The sequence below is a fragment of the Catharus ustulatus genome, chromosome 8 (genome assembly GCF_009819885.2).
Source record: "Catharus ustulatus isolate bCatUst1 chromosome 8, bCatUst1.pri.v2, whole genome shotgun sequence".
NCBI lineage: Eukaryota > Metazoa > Chordata > Aves > Passeriformes > Turdidae > Catharus > Catharus ustulatus.
The window spans coordinates 12,642,435-12,665,458 of record NC_046228.1 but is presented as its reverse complement, the minus strand read 5'-3'; the positions used below and the strand labels follow the sequence as shown (position 1 = coordinate 12,665,458).

General features: G+C 56.3%; 4 protein-coding genes across 5 annotated transcripts in view; 3 read left to right on the top strand and 1 right to left on the bottom strand.

Moving 5' to 3' along the window:
- Positions 1 to 2,144: 2,144 nt before the first annotated feature.
- Positions 2,145 to 5,551, bottom strand: LOC116999613 (steroid 17-alpha-hydroxylase/17,20 lyase). Its single transcript, XM_033066486.1, has 8 exons — positions 5,228 to 5,551; positions 4,596 to 4,734; positions 3,835 to 4,064; positions 3,541 to 3,627; positions 3,242 to 3,451; positions 2,831 to 3,000; positions 2,643 to 2,746; positions 2,145 to 2,413 (listed from the first exon to the last, which is right to left on the bottom strand). Exons 1-8 carry the CDS (start codon positions 5,549 to 5,551, stop codon positions 2,145 to 2,147), a joined length of 1,533 nt encoding a protein of 510 aa, XP_032922377.1.
- Positions 5,552 to 6,321: 770 nt separating this feature from the next.
- Positions 6,322 to 9,491, top strand: BORCS7 (BLOC-1 related complex subunit 7). Its single transcript, XM_033066490.1, has 5 exons — positions 6,322 to 6,484; positions 6,857 to 6,919; positions 7,365 to 7,408; positions 7,820 to 7,840; positions 8,294 to 9,491. The coding sequence occupies exons 1-5, from the start codon at positions 6,344 to 6,346 to the stop codon at positions 8,343 to 8,345; spliced, it is 321 nt and encodes a 106-aa protein (XP_032922381.1). The 5' UTR covers positions 6,322 to 6,343; the 3' UTR covers positions 8,346 to 9,491.
- Positions 9,492 to 9,865: 374 nt separating this feature from the next.
- Positions 9,866 to 14,141, top strand: AS3MT (arsenite methyltransferase). 2 transcript variants are annotated; one of them, XM_033066487.2, is made up of 11 exons: positions 9,875 to 10,024; positions 10,360 to 10,400; positions 10,891 to 11,018; positions 11,124 to 11,274; positions 11,347 to 11,483; positions 11,757 to 11,826; positions 12,062 to 12,143; positions 12,230 to 12,361; positions 12,467 to 12,609; positions 12,988 to 13,122; positions 13,939 to 14,141. In XM_033066487.2, coding segments are annotated over exons 1-11 (1,119 nt in total). In that variant the 5' UTR covers positions 9,875 to 10,023; the 3' UTR covers positions 14,038 to 14,141. The 2 variants fall into 2 exon arrangements, with proteins under 2 accessions (XP_032922379.1, XP_032922378.1); XM_033066488.2 differs by lacking the exon at positions 13,939 to 14,141 and having other exon boundaries at positions 9,866 to 10,024; positions 12,861 to 13,106.
- Positions 14,142 to 17,070: 2,929 nt separating this feature from the next.
- CNNM2 (cyclin and CBS domain divalent metal cation transport mediator 2) overlaps positions 17,071 to 23,024 on the top strand; it is a 116,609-nt gene continuing 110,655 nt past the window's right edge. Inside the window, exon 1 of the mRNA XM_033065518.2 lies at positions 17,071 to 18,640. Coding sequence (XP_032921409.1) covers positions 17,071 to 18,640 — 1,570 coding nt within the window. The remainder of the gene's footprint in view (positions 18,641 to 23,024) is intronic.

Here is a 23,024-nt window from a genome sequence, read left to right as displayed (position 1 = left end):
CTGTGTCCTGAGGTCTGTGCTTACTCAGCTCTCCCGGCACCATGCCCACTGCAGAGCCCGCAGGTATTCCAAGCGTTCCTGCTCCTGCTGGGCTGGCCGTCACTCTCCGGCACAGTCCAGGGTCAGCCGGTGCCTGGTGCAAAGAGAAGCCTCTCAAACTTGGAGGGCTTCTGAGCTGAGCCCTGTGGCACAGCTGGGTCAGCTGAGTGCTGCGGGGGGAACTGTGCCCCCCAAAATGAGTTTGTGCGATGGAAGGGCTCGGGCTTGCTCTGCCCAGTGCCCTCAGCCAGCTCCGTATCTGCTTCATGGTGTATTCCTCCCTTAGAGATCCCCTTTGCCTCAGGGAGCTGGAGCCCGTGGCCCAGGTGGAGCTTTCTGGTGGAACCAGGGCTTTGGGTGCAGCAGCACAGCCCCGGAGCAGCTGTCAGAATAGAAATACCAGCCGGGTGATTCAGCGGTGCCTCTGCCCTCTCCTAGAGCAGGGAGCAGCCGTGCCAGGGGCTGTTTACCAGGCAGCTGGTTCTGGGCACTGAATTTCCCCAGCACCATCTCCTCCCCGTGGGGAGTTGGTGGGCTGGGTGGGGTTTAAGACACCCTGCAGCAGGGCCCAGCTTGGGGTGCTGGGATCTGCAGCATGTGCTGGTCCCCGGGCCCAGGACAGCACATGCCAGCCCTGGCAAATGGGGAAGGTGGATTGCAAGAGGCTGTGCCTGGAGGCATTCTCCAGGCTGGGAACATCCCTGGTTCGAAGGTCCCCTTTTCTGCCCCAAGGTGCATGCTGGCTTTTAGCACTTGTGTGGGTGCCTTGACAAACAGCAAGGTGTCAGCCCTGTGTTGATTCTGGCAAGGAGAAAATCCTTTCCCTTACCAAGAGCAAAATCAAATGCCTTGGCAAAGGGGCATAAATGTCCTGGAGCTCCTGTTGATGCTCCTGAAGGCATCACAATGCTAGAGGAGACTGGAGTGGAGCCTGCCTGCCAGTGTGTGCTGCCAGTGACAGGATCTGGGGCAGGGGAAGGACAAGGCTGGCATGCAGGTGCCAATCCCCAGGGAAGCCCAGAGCATCATGTTTTCCTGAAGCCCATTCTGAGTCCCTTCACCCATACAGCTTCAGTGTGTCATAGCAGAAGTGGAGGGATTGGAAACCCAGTAGCACACCTGGTGTGATGGAAACAGGTAGGAAAGCAGCCTAGCCCTGTGGGGCCCAGCCCTTAGAAGCCATCAGAGACTCTGCAGCAGTACTGGGAGTGGCTCCTGTTGTGCTCCCTCTGCCCAGCTTCGGGTGAGTCAGCTGCTCACCTCAGCCTGTGGATTGCCCTTGGGACAGGTATGTGCATGGTAGGTCTTCCTCCAGTTCCTCCCTACCACCCTGAGCCCCCAGGGAAATGGACTGGGAGGGAGGATGCTCCCGGTGCTGTGCCAGGCTGCAAATGCATTGCCTTCATCATCACCCTCTTGCCACAGGCTGACAGGACCCATTTGGCATCAGATGCCAGCATTGAAGGGGCTGTATGAAAGCCAAGTGCTGAGGGTTTGAAAGAACTCATACACACTGAGCAGGAGGTTCAGTGGTGGGAAGTTTATGTCTGTTTTCCTGCCTGATAGCAAGAGAGAGGGCAGGGAAAAAAATGAGGGGGTGTGCAGGGCTGGGGTGTTAAATTGTGCTGGGGCTCTGTGGGGCTTTCCCCTCTGCCTTGGCTGCTTTCCCTCCAGGGGCCCTGAGCCATAGCTGTGCAGCTATTTAGTTAAATATTAAGAGGTCAAGTAATAGAGAACCAGAAACCTAATTACACGCTGCCCTCCATGGCACAGTAGTTTTTGGCAAAAGCAAAGCAAACACGGCCCCTTGCGTTACAGGAAGGTTGTGCTGCTGCTGGAGCGATGGCCAAAATCCAGCCAGACAGTGAGTGCTCAGGACAGTCAACTGGCAGGAGGTACCATGCTGCTGCAGTGAGGCCACAGCCTCCTAACTGAAGCTGTGGGGCCACCATCCGTCTCACACTTAACCCTGTCCTCCATCTCCTGTCCCAAAAAATAGCCAGAGCCATACTGTGTCGGGAATAGCTTTATCTGGACAACCCCCCCATCCATGGGGCAGCCCCTGTGGTCCCACCCCCCTGCCTGGGTTCCAGGGCTCCTCCCCATCATGAGGCCGCTCTCCAGGCCTCCCTCAGCCTGGCCTTCACCTGAAACTTCTGCACCTGCAGCACGACACCAAACTTGCCCTCCAGCGAGGGCAGGGGCTGGTCCTCAGGGCACTCGAGTGTGAACCTCTGCAGCACCCAGGCCAGGAAGAGGAAGAGCTCCATCTTGGCCAGGACTTTTCCCAGGCAGACACGGATCCCGGCTCCGAAGGGGAGGTAGCTGGGTGAGGGTGAATGGATGTGCTGGCCCCGCTCATCCAGGAAGCGGCCTGCAAGGGCAAGGGCATCAGCACCACTGGTATCAGCAGGGTGATCCCTTCTGCCTGAGACCTGCCCCAGTTCATCACATGTATCCCTCCTGGGAGCTGCAAATGCCACAGATGGACAGGAGCAGGATCCAACCTCCCAGCACCAAGCCTCCCCCAGGGCCCATCCTCTCCTGCTGCACCCACCTGGCCATGCCATGGCTCAGGAGAAGATGAGGATCAAATAACTCACCAGGATTGAACTCCTCAGGCTTGTCCCACTCCTTCTCGTCATGGTGCACAGACCAGAGGTTGATGATGACCCTAGCACCCTTGGGGATGGAGTATTCCCCAATGCTGCAAAGCAGACAGAGAGTGAGGCAGTGGCTCCCTCCCCACAGTCTCTGCCCATGAGCTGGATGTGCCTCAGGGAGGTCTCACCTGGTGTCAGTAAGGGACACATGTGGGATGAGCAGGGGGGACACAGGCCGGATGCGCAGCACTTCGCTGATGGTGGCCTCCAGGTAGGGCAGCAGCGGGCGGTCGCTGAGGTGGGGGTGACGCACCAGGCCGATCTTGTGGTCCATTTCCTCCTGGATCTTCCTCTGGATCTGGGAGGAAAGCAGAGACCACTGTGGGAGCCCAGGGAGCAGGGTGCCCTGTGCACAGTGGGGTACACCCAGCACCATCAGCATGTCCTGTCAGGTTGTGTGGGGCAGAAGTGCCCACAGCCTGATCCTGATTATCTGCAGAGCCTAACTTCTCTTTTGGCACCTGCCTTCCCCAAAGCTCCCCATGACATCCCTGGTGCTGGAGGGAACCCAAGCCCCCACCGTAGGGTGCAGACCCTACCTCAGGGTAGTGGAGCAGGTAGAGCACAGCCCATTTGAGCACAGTTGTGGTGGTCTCCACACCAGCCCCAAAGATGTCCCCCACTGTCATGAGGAGGTGGTCATCAGTCAGCTCCAGTCCTGGCTCAGGAGGGCTGCTGTTCTCAGCACTGAGCCTCACTTGCAGGAGGGCATCCATGAGGTCCTTCACGGTGTCTCCACAGAAAGCTTCCTGCCGAGGGACATGCATGAGCCAGGCTGTCCTGGACACAGTGGCCACCACCCCGCTCCACCATCTCCCTGTCCTGGCCCTGCTGGCACCTTGTGTTCAGTGAATTTCTGCTGGAGCAGCTGGTCCCGGACCTGGAGGCATTTCTTCAGCAGGGCCAGGTCCTTGTTGGGAAATATCTGAGGGAGAAAAGCACATCACAACAGGCTTTACCTCCAGCTCCTGCAGGCTCCCAGGTGGTCACTCTGTGCCCACCAGTGTACTGGCTCTTGTGGGTCACTGGGACAGGGACCCTCCTAACTCAGGGGGGCTCCTATAGGACACATCCCAGCTCCTCCCTCTCATCTGAGGCGAGAAGAACAGGCAATGCCCATGTCCCTGCTCACCTGGAGCCAGGGGAAGATGTCCACCAAGCTCTCCTTGGCCACAGTGTCCACAATACCCTGGCTGTACTCCAGCATCGCCTCGAACTCAGGGTCCCCACGCCGGTATGAGGAGTTGAAGCAGAGGGAGCAGACCACGTTGGTGACAGCCCGTGTGAGCTCAGGGGCCATGTCCAGGGCCGTGTCCTGTGCAGCGCTGAGTGTCTCACACAGAGATGCAGCCTCGCGGCAGACTGGTGTGGAGGAGAGGCAGGCCAGGGGGTGATCAGAGAGTGATGATTAAGCCAAGAGGGTGAAAGGGGCAGCTGGGGGCTGGAAGGAGCAATCCCCTGCTCGTTCAGGGTGTGCAGCCAGCAGAGGGCACCCCCCAGACAGGGCTGGGCCCTGAGGGGCTGGAATGGGCAGAAGGGACAATGCTGGGTGCTGGGCAGGAGCAGAGAGAATAAAGATGTGCGAGGATGTCCTCCTGGGTGGAGTGGGGACCTGGCTCCATGCCTCAGTTTCCCCATCTGTGAGTGAGGGGAACTAAAGTTCAGGGTAGAAAACACAGGGAGAGGTGTTGGTAAAGTACACGGAGGGGGACAGAGGGGGATGGAGCCCCTGCCTGGCAAGCTGAGGGCATACCAGGGGTCATGGGCTGAGCCACTCTGTTTCCTTGGTTCCCAGGGACTCAGGGAAGAAAGACATAGAAGACTTAAGAAAAAGTACAGCATGGGAGGGCACCAGAGCTGGGAGGGAGCCTGGGGCTGGAGGGAGGCACTTACTGATCCTCTCGAGGGCGAGTGAGCCCTCCCCGAACATGGAGAGGGCAGTGTGCACCAGCTTGCGCTGGAACTTCCAGAGGGGCCCATAGCTGGCAAAGGCGATGTCCTTGCCCCCCCGGGACAGCAGGTCCGTGGTCACCTGAGGGATAGGCAGTCCCAGGGTCACCCTGTTGCAGGGCAGCCCCGTGGAGCTTGGATGATCATCAGACCCCACCCCAGAAATGGTCTGGGGGTCTAGAGGTTAATGCAGGCAGGCAAAGCAGAGCTCGTGAGCTTTGCTTTCCCCCTGCCAAGGACTGATAAAGAGGTTTGGGGACAGATGTGAAGGTTAGGGGCTCTAGGATGCCCAGGGAACTTAAGGGGTGCAGGGAGCCTGGTAGTACCCAAACCCACATCCCTGTGCCCCAGGGATGCAGCCAGCTGCAGGAAAAACAGGCACCCTTGGGATGGAGGATAACGGGGCTCACCCTGGGGAACAGGGTGTGGAGGGACTGCCCTGCCCCTGGCTTGCTGCAGGCAGGATGGGGAGGGGACACGGACCCTGCTGCATGCCTGTGTCTTTCTTGGGAGCATCCCCCGCCTTAGCCCACGCCACAGTGAGAAGGGGTCCCCAAAACCTGCTGCCGACTCACGGTGCGGGGCCGTCCGGCGAAGTCTTTGCCCTTCTTCAGCAGCACCTCCCTGGCGTGCCGATAGCTGTTGACGACCACCACATAGTGGGAGCCCATCCAGAGGGCGTAGAGGCTGCCGTAGTGTCCCTGCAGGCGCCACAGCCGCAGGTGGAGCTGGGGGTGCCCGGCCAGCTGCAGCAGGCTCCCCACCAGTGGCAGGGCCGGCAGGCTGCGTGGACGCCCCAAACCCGTCCCTGTGGCCATTGCCAGGGTGTCCCGCCGGCGGGCCAGCCCCCAGGTCCAGAGCAGGGCCAGGGCCAGCAGCAGGGCACCCAGCAGCGGCATGGCGGGCCTGGCTGCAGGCTGCAGCGCGCGGGGGGCCCTTATAGCGGCTGCAGGGTCGTCTCCTTGACTCTGAGGCGGGCTCGGCTCCTTATCGGGGGGACAAGGAGGGGGGAGCCGGGCGCTGGGCCCGTGGCCAGCTCTGCAGCTGTGGGCACATGGTGGGGGGCGAGGGCAGCGGGGCCACGGCCAGCCCCTGGGTGGCCATGGGGGAGCTGACTGCAGTGTGCTGGGGGCCAGGGGATGCCCAGGGTCAGATCTGATCCCCAGGGCCCTCTGGTGGGCTGGGGTGTAGGGACAGCTGAGCCCTCGAGGTTTGTCCTGGGTGCCATGAGCACAGCTGGGGGCTCTGGTAGGGCACTGGAATCCATCCCCAGCCTGGGAGCACCTCAACACATGCGGGAGGGAATGGCAGCACTAGAAAAGCTGACAAGGCATCCCTGATCATCAGCTCTTGTCAGTGCTGGGGAAACACGGGTAGCACTTGACACTGCTGGGCAGCCCTCGGCTGTGCTGGTCAGCCCCTGGTCACTGCACTACAGTGAAGTACTGGCCAGGGCTGAGAAACTCTGGTCAGAGCTGGTCAGCCTTGGTCTGTGCTTGTCAGTGCTGGGCAGGCTGTGGGTGTCCGTGCCTGAGGCGATGAGGCGTCCTGGGGGAGTCCTTTGGGAACAGAAGCTCCACCCGGCAGTGACCCCGACCACCGCGGGCTCTGCGCCTTCCCGAGCCTTCAGGCCCCCGCCGCTCGCCGTAGCGGCTGCAGGGGCAGGCGGTGCGGGGCGTGGGCGGGGTAAGATGGCGGCGGGGGGCGCGGCGGATGCTCAGGCGCGCTTCGGCCACTCGGTGAAGGGGCTCCTGACCGAGAAGGTGACGAGCTGCGGCACTGACGTGATCGCTCTCACTAAGCAGGTGCTGAAGGGCTCCCGCAGCGCCGAGGTGAGCGGCGGGTACCGGCGGGTGGCCGATTGCAGGGCCGGAGCGGAGGCGGGAGGGGGGGGCGCCGCAATGCAAGCTGGGAGCTGTAGTCCGAGGAGGGGACACTTCTTCGTGTCTGGGCAGGAACGGGGACAGCGGGATGGGACCGGGATGCGGGCACGGCTGGGCACTCCTCGGGACTCCGGCGGTGGCAGGCGGGAGGGTGACTACCAGCTCTCCCGGGTGCCTCAAGCGCTCCCGATGGATGTGCTCTCACGGCACCGCGGTGATCCCCGCACGGTGTTACCCCAAGTCACCCTGTCAGCCGTCACGGGGGCTTCGGGAAAAGCAAAGCTGCAGCGTCTCAGCCTGGTCTTTCTGTTTGTCTTGTAGCTCCTGGGTCAAGCTGCGAGAAACATGGTGATGCAAGAAGATGCCATCTTACACTCGGAAGATGTGAGCTGTGTTCTTGTGCTCGAGCAGCAGTGTTTCTAGGGACGGGAGGAGAGGAGGGTGGTAAGAACAGTTTGCAGCCGTGCTGCCGGAGCCCTGGAGTGAAATACATGACTTCAGGCAGCAGAGCTGGTGGCCTGAATAACTTAGTGCTTCCTCAGACCCAATGTCATTGGACTCCCGGTGTCCTGCAGGCTGTTCAGTCCTCAAGCTGTGCCCTCTCTGACAGAAATCTTGAGGGACTGTGGGCTGAAACGAAGCACTTGTGTCTCTGCCTGTCACTGGGAAAGGAGGGGGAAGTGTGCCGCTGCTGACAGATACCAGCAGGGGTGTTTTGGAGGCAGTGCAGCAATACAGTGGTGGCTGTGCTGGAGAAACTCCCTGGGGCATTAGGACAGCTTGCATTGTGATTTCTGTAGGCATTCATTCTTTGTTTTGTTCTCCACAGAGTTTGAGAAAAATGGCCATAATAACTACTCATCTACAGTACCAGTAAGTTGGGGATACCAGTAAGTGTTCTCTCTTGGGGGCTGAGTGGATCCCTCAGTTATTCTCTGTTCTCCATAGAGACTTTGCATGAAGCTGCCAGCTCAGACTGATCTCTCTTTTTCAGTTCTTCAAAGCTGAGCAGGACCTGGAGCTGGAATTTTCCAGCCCTCTTCAGGCTGTTTTGGGCTGGGAGCTGAAATGTTTGCCTCCTGTTTGCCATGTACTGTGTCTCCCATGAGTGTGTTTGATGCACCTGGGACTAAGAAGGAGAAGCTAGCGCTGCTTCTGTTCCCCAGAACTGAATCCAAAAATACCCTGGAGTTTTGGCCTCTTGAGCCCTTGTTCAACATAACATAAACCATGACTGAGATTTTGTTTTTATAATGCTTTTTTGTCTTTCCTTTTCTCATCTAGGCAAGAAGCAATTCAGAAGAAGTGAGTTCTGGGAGGACTTGGGGGAACATGCATATGGGGGTGGAAAGGGGAAGGTGATGGAGTTAGATGGGGGAAAGCAGAATGGAAAGGTTTTTCTCGCTGCCTTTGAGGCAGATGCTGGCCAAGCAGGATAACACTTCAGTATTGTGAAGAGATGAGAATTTGAGTGAAGAGATGAGATTCATACCAAGACTTCCTTGTGTTTCACTGATGTGATAGAGCATGTGAGGCTGCTTGTGAGAGGAGATGAGGGTGGTGGGAGCAGAGCTGTGTACAGCAGGGTGCATGAAGTGAGATTTACTTTGTGGTGACACAGAGGGAAGGTTGGGGGACCCCAGGTTTTCTCTTTGCTGTAGTGTCAGCTCTAGAACTGCTCTGGTCCCTTGGGCACAGGGAGCACAGCACAGTCTGGGAGCAGATCTCACCATGAATCTCCTCTTGCTTGGTGCCTAGCGTGGAGCGCTCATCAAACCTTCAGGACCAGCTGAGTCACCTGCTGAAATGAAGGGGAGCCAAAGGCACGAGGAACCTTGACCAGCACCGAGGGAGTGAAGTGTCCTTTCCCCTCCAGCCCCTGGGCTCAGAACTGTATCTGGATGATGCTGGATGTCAGCTGGGATATATGCAGAGTCTGTGTGGCCCCCTGTTGTGTGCCTGCATCCACACCTCTGTTGCAGAATGCTTACCCACACCTGGTTGAAACAAACTTCCCCAAAACTTTGCTCCTCCCAGTAATTCCTGTGTCTGCTTACTTCCCATGCAGTGTGAGGCGCTCAGCCCACACCAGCACCCTTGGCAAGAAATGCATAGTTGAGGCATGACATTTAAATGCAGGTGTCTGCAGTTTGCTACTGGTCTGTATTTAGCCACAGAGGTGGCACAGAGTGCAGTTTATTTAGGGCATTTTAATCAGTGTGAGCTGCAAGTGCCTGGGTGGGTGAGAGGTACTTCAGTGTAGGCTGAGGTCCCAGCACAGGATTTCTGAAACCAGGAATCTAAGCACACACATCTGCCGGTGGCCTAGCTGGCTGTGGTTTGGCCATCATCCTCCTCAGAGGTTATCTTATTTTCCTCTCTGCCAGAGTTTGGAACATCATCCCTTTGCCAGCCCATATGTGCTGCATTCGGCCTTCAACTGCATTCCTTTTCCTGGGCTGCTGCTCCAGCTTCTGATGAAGCAGCCTTGGCTGTGGTGTTTCTATCTGGTTGGGAAGGTATCCAAGGGCCTGTCTGGGAAGCAGGCAGGAGAGCATCACAAGCTGGTGTGCTCAGTTCTGTACTGCTCTGTGGAAGACTAGTGACCTGTTCACATCCAGGAACAGCTATAAATACTGTGTCTTGTTTTTGGTAAGTCACTTAATCTGGAGCACTTGAAGTGCACGGGAAGCACTTGTTTCCCTGAGTGTGCTTTTCACCAGCTGATAGGAGCAGGCAGGCTGAGAGCTGACACGGGGCTGCCGCATTCCTGTTGGAATGCTGCTGGAGTCTGGCTCCTGTGCTGCAGAGCCTTCTCGGGCTAGATTTCACCATCCCTGCCAGTATTTTTGCCTTGGGTGACATTCTGACCCCAGCTTTGCAGGCGCACTTTGGGAATGAGAGTTTTCCCTGTGGCTTTCTGCCGGGAATAAAAGCTGTCCTGAACACCACCATACTGCAGTAGTCTGTCCTGGATTCTGTTGCTGGCGGTCCCTGTGCATCAAGGAGACTGTTAGGGTGGTGGGTCTCTGCCCCCAGGATCCCCCATTCTGCTTGAGCTCAGGGGGCTTTGCAGAGGCAGTGTGACCTTGGTGCAGGTGGCTCGTCCCTTCCAAGGCCCTGTCCTCTGCAAAGGCTACAGCTTTGGCATTAAATTTGGGTCTCCCTGCCTTTGGGGCAAGCAGGGACAGGGCTGCACCGTGGAGATGCAGAGCTGTGGGGGGAATAGGCAGCAGGGTGGGTTTTGGGGGTGTGGGTGCAGCAAGAACCATGAATGGTGGCAGTGTGCTCATCATGGGAGTGGGGCCAGCAGCCCTCGCTGTGCCTGTGTCCTGTGGGGCCGTGTGCCAGGGGCCTGGGCAGGCAGGAGCCAGTGCCAGGGCGGAAGCCAGGCCCAGGCAGCGTGGGATGCCGGGACAGCACAGGGTGCTGGGGAGGAGCGTGGCCCAGGCTGGGCAGAGTCCGGCTGAGGCGCTGCAGCTGGAGGCAGTAAGACAGCCCAGGGCCTCTGCCGGGGGTGCTGGGGCTGTCCTTGGGGCCAGGGGCTCTCTGCAAAGCAGGGGAGGGGGGATTTACCCTACAGGGATGCTTTGGGGGCTCATCTCTCTAGGGCAGCTGGGCCTGGGGGTTTTTTTGTAGTGGAGAGGTGTTGTCAGGTGCCCCTGGAGCATCCTATTAGACTGTAAATTTGTGGGGGTTCTCAGGGTTCTGCTGGGGGAGAGCAAAAAGTGCTCTGGTATCTGGGGGAAAAGGGGGATTCAGAGCCCTTGGGAGTGGTGCCCATCTCTGTGGTGTCAGCCACCAGCCCCACATTCCTGTTGCAGTGGCGACTCCCTGCGGAGAGCAGATCCACCAGGAGGTGCAGGTGAGGGGTGCGGGTGGGGACTGGGGAGGGATGGGGCAGGGGGTGCATGCCTGGGCTGCGCCAGAGTTTCTGCTACCAGTAGAGGATAAAGCTTGTTTGGGGGCTCAGATTAAAATGCCAGGTGCAGTTGGCAGCTTTGCTCTGTTGCACACAAGGATGGGGCGCTGAGCAACCTGGCATTTCCCTGCCCTTGTTCCCTGCACCCTTCTCAGCCAGGGAAATGGTGGCCGCAGCCTGCAAAGTTACTGAAAATGGGAGTTAAATTCCATCTTGTACAAACACATCAGTGCATGTGAGCAAAGGGAGCTGGGGAGGATGGGGGCAAAGGGATGCCTGATCTTGGCGTAGTTTTTTCCTCAGTGGAAATGAGAGTGCCAGAGGACATGTGGGCATGTACAGGCTGAGTGCAGGCATGGCCCCCATGGGAGCATGGGGAGCTCCCAGGACTCAACCTGGCACAGTTTAGCGGCCTCTGTCCTTCCCATCTCAGGATTACTATGGCAAAGAGCTGCAGAAATCAGAGGACCTCAAAACCAATGCGTGCATCACCTCAGCCAGGCCCCTTCCCAAGATGGTGAGAGATGCTCTGGAGCACATCCATGAGGAGGTGGTGGCCAGGTAAACCCCAGGGTCTCTCTTCCACTGCTGCACCCCTTGGGCTGCAGCCCCTTCTCGGCTGTGCCATGGGGCACCTCCACCCAGCTCAACTCAGCATCCACCTAGGTACTACGGCTGTGGTCTGGTGATCCCTGAGTGCCTGTCATCGTGCCGGATCCTGGACCTGGGCAGCGGCAGTGGCAGGGACTGCTACCTGCTGAGCCAGCTGGTCGGGGAGCAGGGCCACGTCACCGGGATAGATATGACCGAGGGCCAAGTACGGCACAAATCTGGGGCCCTGCCTCATCCTCCCAGCAGCCCCCCCACAACATTCCCTTCCTCCTGTCAGGTTGAGGTGGCGAAGAAGCACATTGCCTACCATATGGATAAGTTTGGCTACCGAAAGCCAAATGTGGAGTTCCTCCACGGTTACATGGAGAAGCTGAGTGATGCTGGACTGGCTGACGAGAGCTACGATGTTATCATGTAGGTGCTGTGCAGGGCACAGTCACCCCCAGTCCTGCTGCTTCCCTGCTGTGGGCTGGGTCTGCACCCCAATGGGTCACCTGCTTCAGATGCATATGTTAGGAAAAGGGAAATCCCAAGCCAGAATCTGGGCTAGAGTTTGGGAATATAAACTGCCCTTTTCATGGTCAAATTGGTGTTTCCAAATCTTGTGTGAAGCGATGGGACACACAGCAGCTGGTGGTGCTAAGTGTACAAGAGGGTGCAAATAAGCCTGGGTCTCCTCCTCCACAGCTCCAACTGCGTGATCAACCTTGCTCCTGACAAGAGGGCTGTGCTGCAGGAGGCTTTTCGTGTGCTGAAGGTGATGGTGGGCTGGTGCCTGTGGCAGCAAAGCAGGCTTGGGGTAGCCCTATTGTTGGAGTGCCACTGAGAAGCAGCAAATGGGATCCAGCAAGGCAGGGATGCAGGATGGGGTCAGGGGAGGGCATCTCTGCAGAGGGTCCCAAACAGCGTAGGATTGGGGGGTTCCCCATTCTCCCTGCCCCTTTTGTCCCTTTACTTTTTGAGGTCTCCCTTCACTCCTTGCTGCCCTCCAGCCTGGAGGAGAGATGTACTTCAGTGACATCTACGCCAGCCAGCGCCTGAGTGAGACCATCCGGAAGCACCGGGTGCTGTGGGGTGTGTAGGGCTGTGGGATGGGGGTGACATGGCATGGGGGCGCTGGACCTTTGCCTCCATCCCCCATGTCTGTGATCTCGTGCCAGGAGAATGCCTGGCAGGAGCCCTGTACTGGAGAGATCTGTACAGCATTGCTGAGGAGGTGGGGTTCCACCCCCCATGCCTGGTCACCGCCAGCCCCATCACCATCGGCAACAAGGAGCTGGAGGCCATCGTTGGTGAGGATCCAGCCAGGGAGTGTCAGCTCTGGGAAGCTGTGGGAAGCTCTGCTGGGATCCCATTCCAGGTGTTCAGTACCCAAGCCACCAACCTCTCCATTGTAGGTGACTGCCGCTTTGTTTCTGCAACTTTCCGCCTGTTCAAGCTGCCGGCTGGCAGCCGGGCCGGGCCAGCACAGGTCATCTACAATGGCGGGATCGTGGGGCACGAGCGAGAGCTGGTGTTCGATGCCAACTTCAGCTTCAAGGTTTGGGGAGGCATGCTGGGGCTCTGTAGGGAAGAGTTAAAGCTGATGAAGCAGCATCCTCTGTGATCTGGAGGGGGAGCTTTGCTGGAGGGGATGGTGGGTGGGAGCCAAGGGGCTGTGTAAACCCAGGGGAGTGCAAATGTACAGGAGAGGGAGACAGGTGCACGCACTGCTTTGTGGTAAAGGTAGAAGCCGGACATCCATGGTGGCTTTCCAGAATGGTTTGAAGCCTGGTGCTTGGGTTTTGTCAGTGTTTCTTCAGGTTTTGGGCCAAGACATGCTCCTGCTTTCTCTCTCCCCATCATCTGGCTGGGTGGATGGAGTCCCCTGGGAGACATATCCAGGACCACAGGCCTGTGACCATTCCTCTGCCCCCAGGAAGGAGAGGTGGTGGATGTGGATGCTGAGATGGCTGCAGTCTTGCAGAGCTCCAGGTTTGCAGAGGAGTTCCTGATCCGAGCTGGTGGGGCCAACGCTGCAGCACCACAGGGCTGCTGTTCCAAGGGAGTGAAGGTCAGTAGAGGGCAGCTCCGTGACTGGGTTAAGGAACTGGGACATGGGTGTCCCATGCCATCAGAGCTGCTATGGGGTATCAGAAGGGCTGTGGCATGATACCAAGACACCTGTGTCCCTCTGAGCCTGGCAGGAGCTTATCGGACATCAAGTGCCTGGTGCCTGAGTTGGGACAAACTGTACCCCTACCCAAGCTGGAGCCCTCCAAAGTGGGGTTTGCTCAAACCACCAACATGTCCATGGGGACTGGTGAGGCTGACAGCTGGACTTCCCTCAGGTCTCCCACGGGGAGCCATCCCTCCCCCTGAGGGGATTGCTGTGCACAGCCTGCCCCAGAGAGATGATGGTGCATCCCCACAGTTTCTTCCTGCCCATTGCTCTCCCGCCTGCTGATGGAAGAGCAGGTTTGGCCCTGGCTGCCAACCCTGACCCTGCAGTACAAAGCATTCTATCTGCTGGAAACCTCTCTCTTCTCCTTGGTGGTCCCTCCAGCCTGTAGACGGGCCAGGAGAGACAAGGGTGATAACACCCTGCAGCTGTGTATCCCTGAAATACAACCTTGTACTTAGGAAGGAGAGATTTTCTCAGGTCTCTGTCCAATCAGGAGGCATTTCTCAGATAAAAGCAGAGCCAAAGTCCCAGACAAGCTCTTGGCTTCTTCCTTGCTGCAGGGAAAAGCAGCTGCAGTGACCCAGGAGCTGTCCCCCATGATAGCTAAGGAAGGTCTGCCTGGGTTGCTCTGCTGGCAGGGTTTGAGCCAAGTGCCTCTGCGTCCCACTGGCCTGATCCTGCCCTGGGTTTTTCTCTGTCCTTCAGGAGAAGATCCGTGATCCCTTCCAGCTGCTGGAGCGGCTGACAGCCCCAGGTCCTGCCTGCTGTTCTGGTGGCACCTGTGGTCCCCCAGGATGCTGCTGAGTGACAAGTGGTATCCTCACACCACTGTTGGAAGTCACCATGGCGAGAGGATGCGGCCCCAGTGACATCTTCCACCAGAGACCAAATACACGTCTGAGCTCAAAGGCTGTGTGCTTTTATCTGCCACAGGGACATGGGTGCTGCGCTTCCCTGGTGGGGCAGGCTGTGCCTGGTTGCAGTGAGGACCTGTCCTGTGGGTCCCCTCTCTGTGGGGCCGGCAGGAACAGTCTCCATCTCACTTGCTGCCCTGCAGCCTGTTCCAGGAGATGGGGATTGCTCTCTCTTTCTCTGTGCAGCATCACGACATTTCTGTTTTCCCCATCTAGGTGGAAAGCCCCGAGTCCCCTGCAGGCATCACACCTGCAGAGTTTTGCAGGGAAATATAGCAATTCTGGAAAAGCAGAAACACATCCATCCCACAGTAGGCAAAGAGCAAGGTGCAAGGCTGTGGTGGGAGGTGATGGGCTGCATCCCTGCTGTCCAGCATGAATCCCACAGGACCTAGCCCATGGAAGGTGATTGGGAAAGGCTGGGGGCTGCTGAACAGCTGAACAGAAGTAAGGGACCATTTCCACTCCTCCTCACACAGTGATTTTCCAGGAGGGACCAAATTTCCTTTCTCTGACATTTAAAGCATCATCTTGCTGTGTCATGGGGCAATTTAAGAAGCAAAGCCCAATAAAATTTGGGTTCAAAAACAAAGAGTGGTCAGTGCCAAGGATGCTTTGCTGTAGCAGTAGCAGTGGCTGAGGAGGGTCCAGGTGTTCAGGACACCTGAAATTGTTCTGAAATGGTGAGGAATGACCTCACTGATAGGACCTTGGGAGGAAGAAGCTGTTTAATACACACAGCCCACCCCCAGCCCTCTTCCTAGATTATTTACAAAGACTTCATCCAAATCCCCAAACAGCTCATCCTGGGAGGTTTGCAGCAATTAGCTCCAGCTATCAAAGACAGGCTTCCCAGTGGGTGAGCAGGGGGATTGGGTTTGGGGGGGTCCTACCTGCAAATCCCTTCATTAAAAAGACATGAGTTCCTGGCATGGCCTTTCAACTTCCCTGGGAAGAGCTACACCCGCAGCGAGATCCCTGCTCTCTTTGCATACAGAAAAAGGCCACAGCTCAAATGTCACTGCATTTGCATAGCACTGTGTTTTTCCCAAATTCTCGGTATGTCAGGGAGGAAGCAGCTAAGAGAGCTTGACTTTGATGTGGATCCTTAGAGGTCCTGACCAGGCTGTGGATGCAATGGTGTCCTCTCTGAGGTCCTGCAGCTCCTTCCCAAGTGAGGAACCCCAGCATAATTTGTCCAACACCCCAGTCTGTGTATTTTGGTGATTTTAGAGATGGCCCAAATCCTGCTCCCCTAGTGTGAAGATCTGCAGCATCGGTGTCCACCCTTGGCAGCCAGAGGTTGTGATGGTCTGATTCACTCCAAGGCGAAAGGGAAGGGATTTCTGAGTCCCTGCTAACCCTGTGGTTGGCAGGATGTTGCTGAGGTTCAGGGACATCTGTCACCTTCACCTCCTTAAGGCAGCAAACCTGCGGGACTCCCTCAGGATAAGCTGAATGAGGTTTGGGCCCAGGAAAGATTTGTGACTACAGCCCCCAGAGCACTGCACTCTGCTCCACACTGCTTTGGGTTGCCCTGCACAATTTATTCTTGCATTTTCCAAGCACTTGAAGAGCAGGGAGGCTATTTTACCACCTCTAAAGGGTGTCAGCAACCACAAGCCACACTGGTTGTTCCTATGGCTGTCTCTGGCTGTCCAGATGCTGAACTGTTTCCTGGCTCCCTCATCCCTGACCGACATGGAGAGATGACGGCCGGGTGCGGGATGTGTGCTGCCCCAGCTGGGATTGCGGCACAGCAGCCGAGCCTTGGAACCAGCCGGGCTCTCAGGGCAGTGGCACACGGTGATTTACAGGTGCTTTCATGAACCGGGGCTCTCGGCCCCCCGTGCATCCCTGAACTGAGGATGAGCGCACCGGGACTAATGGGGCGGCTTTGGACGTCCTCAACGAGAGCTCCAAACCCCGACCCCATTCACCCCATGGCCCGGCACGGGGCGCCGGAGCAGAGCACAGGTAATTCAGTATTCCTTATTCAGTAATCCGTATTCAGTATCTAATGGTTAATTCCGCTCTCAGGCGCGACACAACCGAGGAGATGTCGGGGGAGAGGGTGCCCGGGGGCCGCAATGCGACAGCTTGATTTCTGAACGTCGCACGGTACTGCACCGGCGGCGGCTGGGGGGACGGGCACGGCTGAGAGCGGCCCCCGCCGCAGCCGATCCCGGCGGGAGGCACCGGGATGCGCCCCGTCGGGCCGTGCCTATGAGGCGGGGCCGCCAGGGGGCGCTGCGCGACCGCCGATCGGGACGGCGCGCGGACGCGGGGCGGCGCTCCCGAGCCACTGAAGCGGGCGAACGGCGCGGCGGGTCCGAGGGGAGCGTTGGTCGCCGTGGGCCGGGCGGGAGCGGCGGAGGGAGCGGGATCGCCCGGCCCGTTCGGCCGCCCCCTTCCCCGCTGCGGGCGCTCCCGGGGCCGCTCCGGCCGAGCGCCGCGAGCGCCGGGCGCACCGCGCCCCCATTGGTCGCGCCCCTCTTAAGGCTCCGCCCCCTTCGTCCCCGAGCGCCGTCGCCATTGGCCGCGGCCGTACGGCCGGCCCCGCCCCCGCGCGCCCGGCGTACACACCGGAGTCACGCGCCCCCGGGGCTGGGGAGGGAGCGGGGCGCGTTGTGGGTGGGGCCTGGTGCTGATTCCCGAGCAGGCGGGCGCTGATTGGCGGCCGCAGGCCCAGGCCCCTCCCCCTCACGGCGGGCGGGGCGGGGCGGGGCGGGCGCGGGTAGAGGCGGCGCTGGTCGGCCCGGCTCGGCAGTCGCCGCCCGTCGGGTCCCGCGGGCAGCCGAGCCCGCGCGTCGCCCGCCGTGCCGCCGCGCCCGCCGCCACCGCCGCCGCCGGGGAAACCGGGGCACGCCGCAGGCGCCGCGCGGTGATGCGGGGCCGCGGCGGCGCCGAGCCTTGACTAAAGATGGCCGCGCTGCCCGGTGGGAACATGGCGGGGGGCGGCCGGGGGGCGCGGGTGCTGCTCTTGCTGCTGCTCGGCGGCTGCCTGGGCCGGCGGCCCCCGGCCGCCACCGCTGCCGCTCCGCCCGCCGCCGTCGTGCCCCCGCCGGCGGCGGAGGAGACGGTGATCATCGGCCTGCGGCTGGAGGACACGGACGACGTCTCCTTCATGGAGGGGGGCGCGCTGCGGGTGAGCGAACGGACGCGGGTGAAGCTGCGGGTCTACGGGCAGAACATCAACAACGAGACGTGGTCGCGCATCGCCTTCACGGAGCACGAGCGGCGGCGGGGCGGGCGGGCGGCGGCGGGGCCGGCGGGGCGCGGCGGCGGCGGGAGCGGCGGCGGGTCGGCGGGCAGCGGCGGGGCCCCGCAGCGCTGCGGCATCCGCACCTCGGACATCATCATCCTGCCGCACATCGTGCTCAACCGCCGCACCTCGGGCATCATCGAGATCGAGATTAAGCCCCTGCGCAAAACGGAGAAGAGCAAGTCCTACTACCTGTGCACCTCCGTTTCGGCCCCCGCCGCCGCCGCCCTGGGGCCCGGGGCTCCCGGAGGGCTGGCGGGCGCCGAGGGGCCGGCGGGACCCCCGCCCTGGGGTGAGACCACTTGGATCTACCATGACGGCGAGGACACCAAGATGATTGTGGGCGAGGAGAAGAAGTTCCTGCTGCCCTTCTGGCTGCAGGTCATCTTCATCTCGCTCCTCCTATGCCTCTCGGGCATGTTCAGTGGCCTCAACCTGGGCCTGATGGCCCTGGACCCCATGGAACTGCGCATCGTGCAGAACTGTGGCACAGACAAAGAGAAGAACTACGCCAAGCGCATCGAGCCTGTGCGGCGTCAGGGCAACTACCTGCTGTGCTCCCTCCTGCTGGGCAATGTCCTGGTCAACACCACGCTTACCATCCTGCTGGATGACATTGCCGGCTCTGGGCTGGTGGCCGTGGTGGTCTCCACCATCGGTATCGTCATCTTCGGCGAGATCGTGCCGCAGGCTATTTGCTCTCGGCACGGCCTGGCCGTGGGCGCCAACACCATCTTCCTCACCAAGTTTTTCATGATGATGACCTTCCCGGCCTCCTACCCCGTCAGCAAATTGCTGGACTGTGTCCTGGGCCAGGAGATCGGCACGGTCTATAACCGTGAGAAGTTGTTGGAGATGCTGCGGGTCACCGACCCTTATAACGATCTAGTCAAGGAGGAGCTCAATATTATCCAAGGAGCCCTGGAACTGCGCACCAAGACTGTGGAGGATGTGATGACTCCCCTCCGAGACTGCTTTATGATCGCTGCTGAGGCTGTGCTCGACTTCAACACTATGTCCGAGATCATGGAGAGCGGTTACACCCGCATCCCTGTGTTTGAGGGCGACCGCTCCAACATCGTGGACTTGCTCTTCGTTAAGGACCTGGCTTTTGTGGACCCCGATGACTGCACACCACTCAAGACCATCACCCGCTTCTACAACCACCCGCTGCATTTTGTCTTCAACGACACCAAGCTCGATGCCATGCTGGAGGAGTTCAAGAAAGGTGGGCTCGCGCCTGTGGCGGGGGCATGGTGGGGAGGTGCTGCTTGGTGGTGGTCAGTGTCCACCTGCTTGCAGCAAGGGAGCTCCTCAGGGGGCCCTCGGGTTCCTGCTCAGGAAGGCTGTGGGAAGGTGCATCCTGGACTGCGAGTGATTCTTATTTAGATATCTGCCAGATCCGCTCCTTCCCTGGGCCAGAAAGCTGATCCACGGCTGGGATGTGCCCCCAGCCTTTTTTCCCCCACTGCACTGGGATGTGTGTGTGGGCATGGTGCCAAGCAAGGTTGTTTTCCTTCTTGCTTTTTCCACTCATCTGTCTGTTATAGTGAGAACCACTGACGGGAATCCGCGCCCATTCCTTGGCTGTGTCTTCTCTGTGCTTTTTCAGCTGGCCTGATGGGGAGGAGTGGGTGGGCTGCTCGGGTGCCTTTCAGGCTCGGTGCACGCACGTGCTGAGATAAACAAGGCGTTCCAGCTCCATTCATAGTTCAGCCAGCCGACCTCAGCTCTCTGCCCGTGTTCCAGTTACTTTGATTGACACTTTGATCTTGTAACTCATAAATCATTTCTTTGTCTTAAAATATATTTCAAAGCACCTGCTAGTGCTGCACTTAAGAGTTGCAGTTATTTTTCCCCAGGCTACCCTGTGCTTCAGGACCACACGCTCAGCAGAGATGTGACCTTTTCTGCCTCTTTGGTGTAGCTTGTGTATCAGAACAGGACTGGTGCTTTCTGCCTTTCTCTTGATTGTAGGTGGTGCTGACTTGACAAATACGTCTTCTTGTTAGAAGTTATTGCTCATGAGAAAGGGAAAAACATCTTTTTGTTTTTCTTTTAAAATCTGTTCCTCTCTGCAAGCCAAATAATAATGCTCTGTGACCTGTGCAGGAGGGAGCTTTCAAAGTGGTTGAGTTGTGAAATTTCAGACAGTTTGGATGTATGGACTCCTGTGCTGGAAAAAGAAAGGCTGTTTGGAGTGCCACCAGAGTGTTCCTACCCAGGGAGATCTGATCAAAGTACCACGGAACAGCTCGGTTCCTGGGGTTGATTTGCTTGAGAGAGGAAATCTAGTGGGGAATATTTGAGCTCACCTTTTATTAACTTCCTAAGTTACCTTGAAAAAAAACCCTCGTGAGTTGGTGAGTGTTCTTTCAGATAAATTTAAATTGCAACTTAAGTTTCAGTTGTTGTTTTGTCCACATGCTAAGCTCTCGTGTTATGGCATTGGATTTTCTTCATCCTGCTTAACTCAATTTTGGGCTTTTGGGCGGGTTATCTCATCTTTATTTCATCTTTGTGAATAGAAGATGAGCATACTCCTGGTTTTTACTGACCAGTGCAGTGGTGGTTATCTTTATCTCTTTCAGCCTGTGTGTAGAGATGGGGAAGTCTTACTTGATTTGAAGGAGGTGTTGAAGGAGAGAAGAGGGAGACCCTGCCTCAGCTGTGGTTTCTGTGCTGCAGGATCTGCAGCTTGGATGTGAAACTCAATGATGTCACTTAACTGTTGGCTGGTTAAGGTGGATTTTGCTGCATGTGTGAGTAAAGGGTGGTTGTTCTTCCCCTCAGTCCCTGTTGTTCAGACTTCAGATAGCACGATCGAGTTCTTAGCCTGTAGTGAGACTTGTGGGTGTTCTGTATGCAGTAATGTGTCTGAACAAATGCATGTTATGTTGGTAGTTTATTTCCCTGGTCTGAAAGCACGGAATGCACTCCTGTGTGTTAGCATAGCAGTCCTTTTATTTAACAGCTGTGAGAATTAGGTGTGCGCTTTAATCCTGCGAGAGTGGCTAAGCCAAATTCCTCCTTAGAGTTCCTGAAACTGGTGCTTAAAATAGGCTGCTTAAAAATTCTCCTGGGTGGCTTGGAAGGTGCAGGCTGGAGATCACTTTCCCTGGTAACCAGTCTCTTGCCTCTGCTGGGAAGCATCCCAGTAGCACAAGTTCAGTGTGATCTCCTAATGTGTGTGTTCCCTCCTGAGATTGCTGAGCCCTGGAATAGTCTCTGTAGTTGGAAATTAATTCAGACTCGTTTGAGCATACTTAAATGTTTACTCCAGAGCCACTATGCTGGTTGGTCTGTATGGGCAAGCCCTGTGTTAGGATCAGCTTTGTCCTAACTGGTTTCTCTTCAAAAAGTGCAGATATAGTGGAAATAAGTGGCTTCCTTTGTGTCCTTTGAAATGAATGTAAATAACTGATAGCTGGCTTGATCTGGCATAGCACACTGTCTTTTGCAAGAGCTCTTCCAGCTTTCTTCTTCAGAGCAGCCTTGCCAAATTCCCATGAGAATGTACAAATTAAGGGTGAGAATCAAATTGCATGTTACTCTCCAGTAGAGTGTTGGAAATAAATAAGCTTACAGTTTTAAATCATTCCCTTCCCATCACATTGATCTTCTGCCACAGCCATCTTGCTTCAAAACACTGAGTATGTCTTTTTTGATACCGGGTCCCTGCTACCACTGATGGGTGCAACAAGCAGCTCATGTGATAGTGCTGTCAGTTAATACAGTTATTTGAGGAGAGAGGATGTTTTTCTTCCTAGTAAGTTTGGTAATTGGCTGGATAGGTGGGGTTTTGAAACTCACGTTTTGAGCAGAAGCAAAACCTTCTTAACCTGAATGTGGAATGGAGGCTTACAAGGAGATAAATCAAAGCCAAACACTGCAGGATATACTTCCTTATACTGTTGCAGAAGATGAAAATGGGTAGTTCTGTGATTGTCCTAGTGCTTAGGCTGAACAGCTGGAGGATTTGATGGTGGGCCTATTATTAACATTCTTTGACCATAATTGCAAAATAAGTATCTGTTTCAATTCCATGCTGCCAGGCAAGAAACTTAATTTTAAGAGAGCTTCAGCACATTCCCACCCCCTTGCTGCTCTAATCTCCTAAAGTGTGAATAAACATGATTCCTGAAGCAGTCTACAAACAAGCTTCTCCTCTAAAAAGCATGGTTTATTTGCAAATAAATAGACAAATAAATAGCTTTTGAAATAGGGGGGATTTTTCTGTTCTAAAAACAGACCTCAAAATTCTACCAGAGCTGTCAAATCCACCTGTGTACTGGTTGAGCAGACTGGGTGCTTAACTTGAATTCAATCATTCAAATTTAATGCAAGGGAGTCTAAGGGACCTTTTCTACTGGCCTAGGAAAGAACCTGCCTGACTTTGCTCTGAGCAAAGAGGTACCTCATTTGAAATGAGTTCACTCCTAGCTAATCTAATGTTGGCTGTTGCTGTAAAGGGAAGTGAGGCATTACCTTTTCCAGAATTGATTTGTGTTGTGGTTCCTAATCTGTAACAGGGATTGAATAAGCCATGGAGTCATTTTTGGAAAGAAGCTGATGAACAGTCTCCACTGGTCTTTTTCTTTTGAACATGTGTGTGGACCCACTTCTTAAAATTTGTTTTGTTTTCTGTTCCTTTTTGACAGTCTCCTTAGGTCTCTGCTTAAATGCTCTCTGGCACTTGCTCTTGGTGTTTTTCACAGGCAGATCTCTGCCTGTCTGATCCTAAATCCAAAGCATTCTATTTCTAGCTCCCTGTCTGCTGGAGCTACAAAAATTCAGCTTGAAAAGCCTCATGTTGTAATACTAATATTTCAAAATTGGCCCACTTTCTGCAAGCCATTCTACAGCTGTGTTCCTGATGGCCTGGATGGCTTTGGAGGGCAGCAGTTTCTCAATTGGAATCTTTCTTATCTGAGGACTTTGAGTCATATGTTTTGATCTTATTTATATCTGTTTCCACTATTATTTTATACTACAGATCAGAGCTTAATAGCCTGTTGTAAAGAAGCCACATTAGCTGTGCAACAGTTCTGAGCTCTCATTTTCTGAATCACATGGCAACCTTGAGAAAACTCCTAGATTCCTTATTAAAATCACTGCCAACTGGACCTTAAAAAAAATTCCTGAGAACATTTTCAGATTTAGCTTGATTATACTTTCTTCAGGCTCTGTTGGTCTTGTATTGTCTGGTATTAGTAGCATGTATGTTTGGTGGTTGATTTAGTGTGGACGTTGGGGAAAAATATCCATTTCTTCTCTACTTCCTCCTCCCCCTTGAAAGAAAACCAAGTCCCAGCAGCCTGAAACATAAACCCCTGACTTTTGAATGCAAAGAAGAATACCTAGACCTACTTTTCTTTTGAGCGCATAGATCCTCTTTTTGGAAACAGGTAGGTAGCAAGTTATTTGTAGCCCAGGGATGCAAACTTCTCCATTACTATTGTTGATCTGAGAGTTTTTTTTCTGTTATTAGGTCACTTGGTCTGAGGAGCTTTTTTCGTTACTAGGTCACTTATCTTTCTGGTGCAGCTCTAATCCAGGTTTGTAGGTGGCTTCTTTCCTGGTTTCTTTCAAGTTTCATGACCTGCTGAATC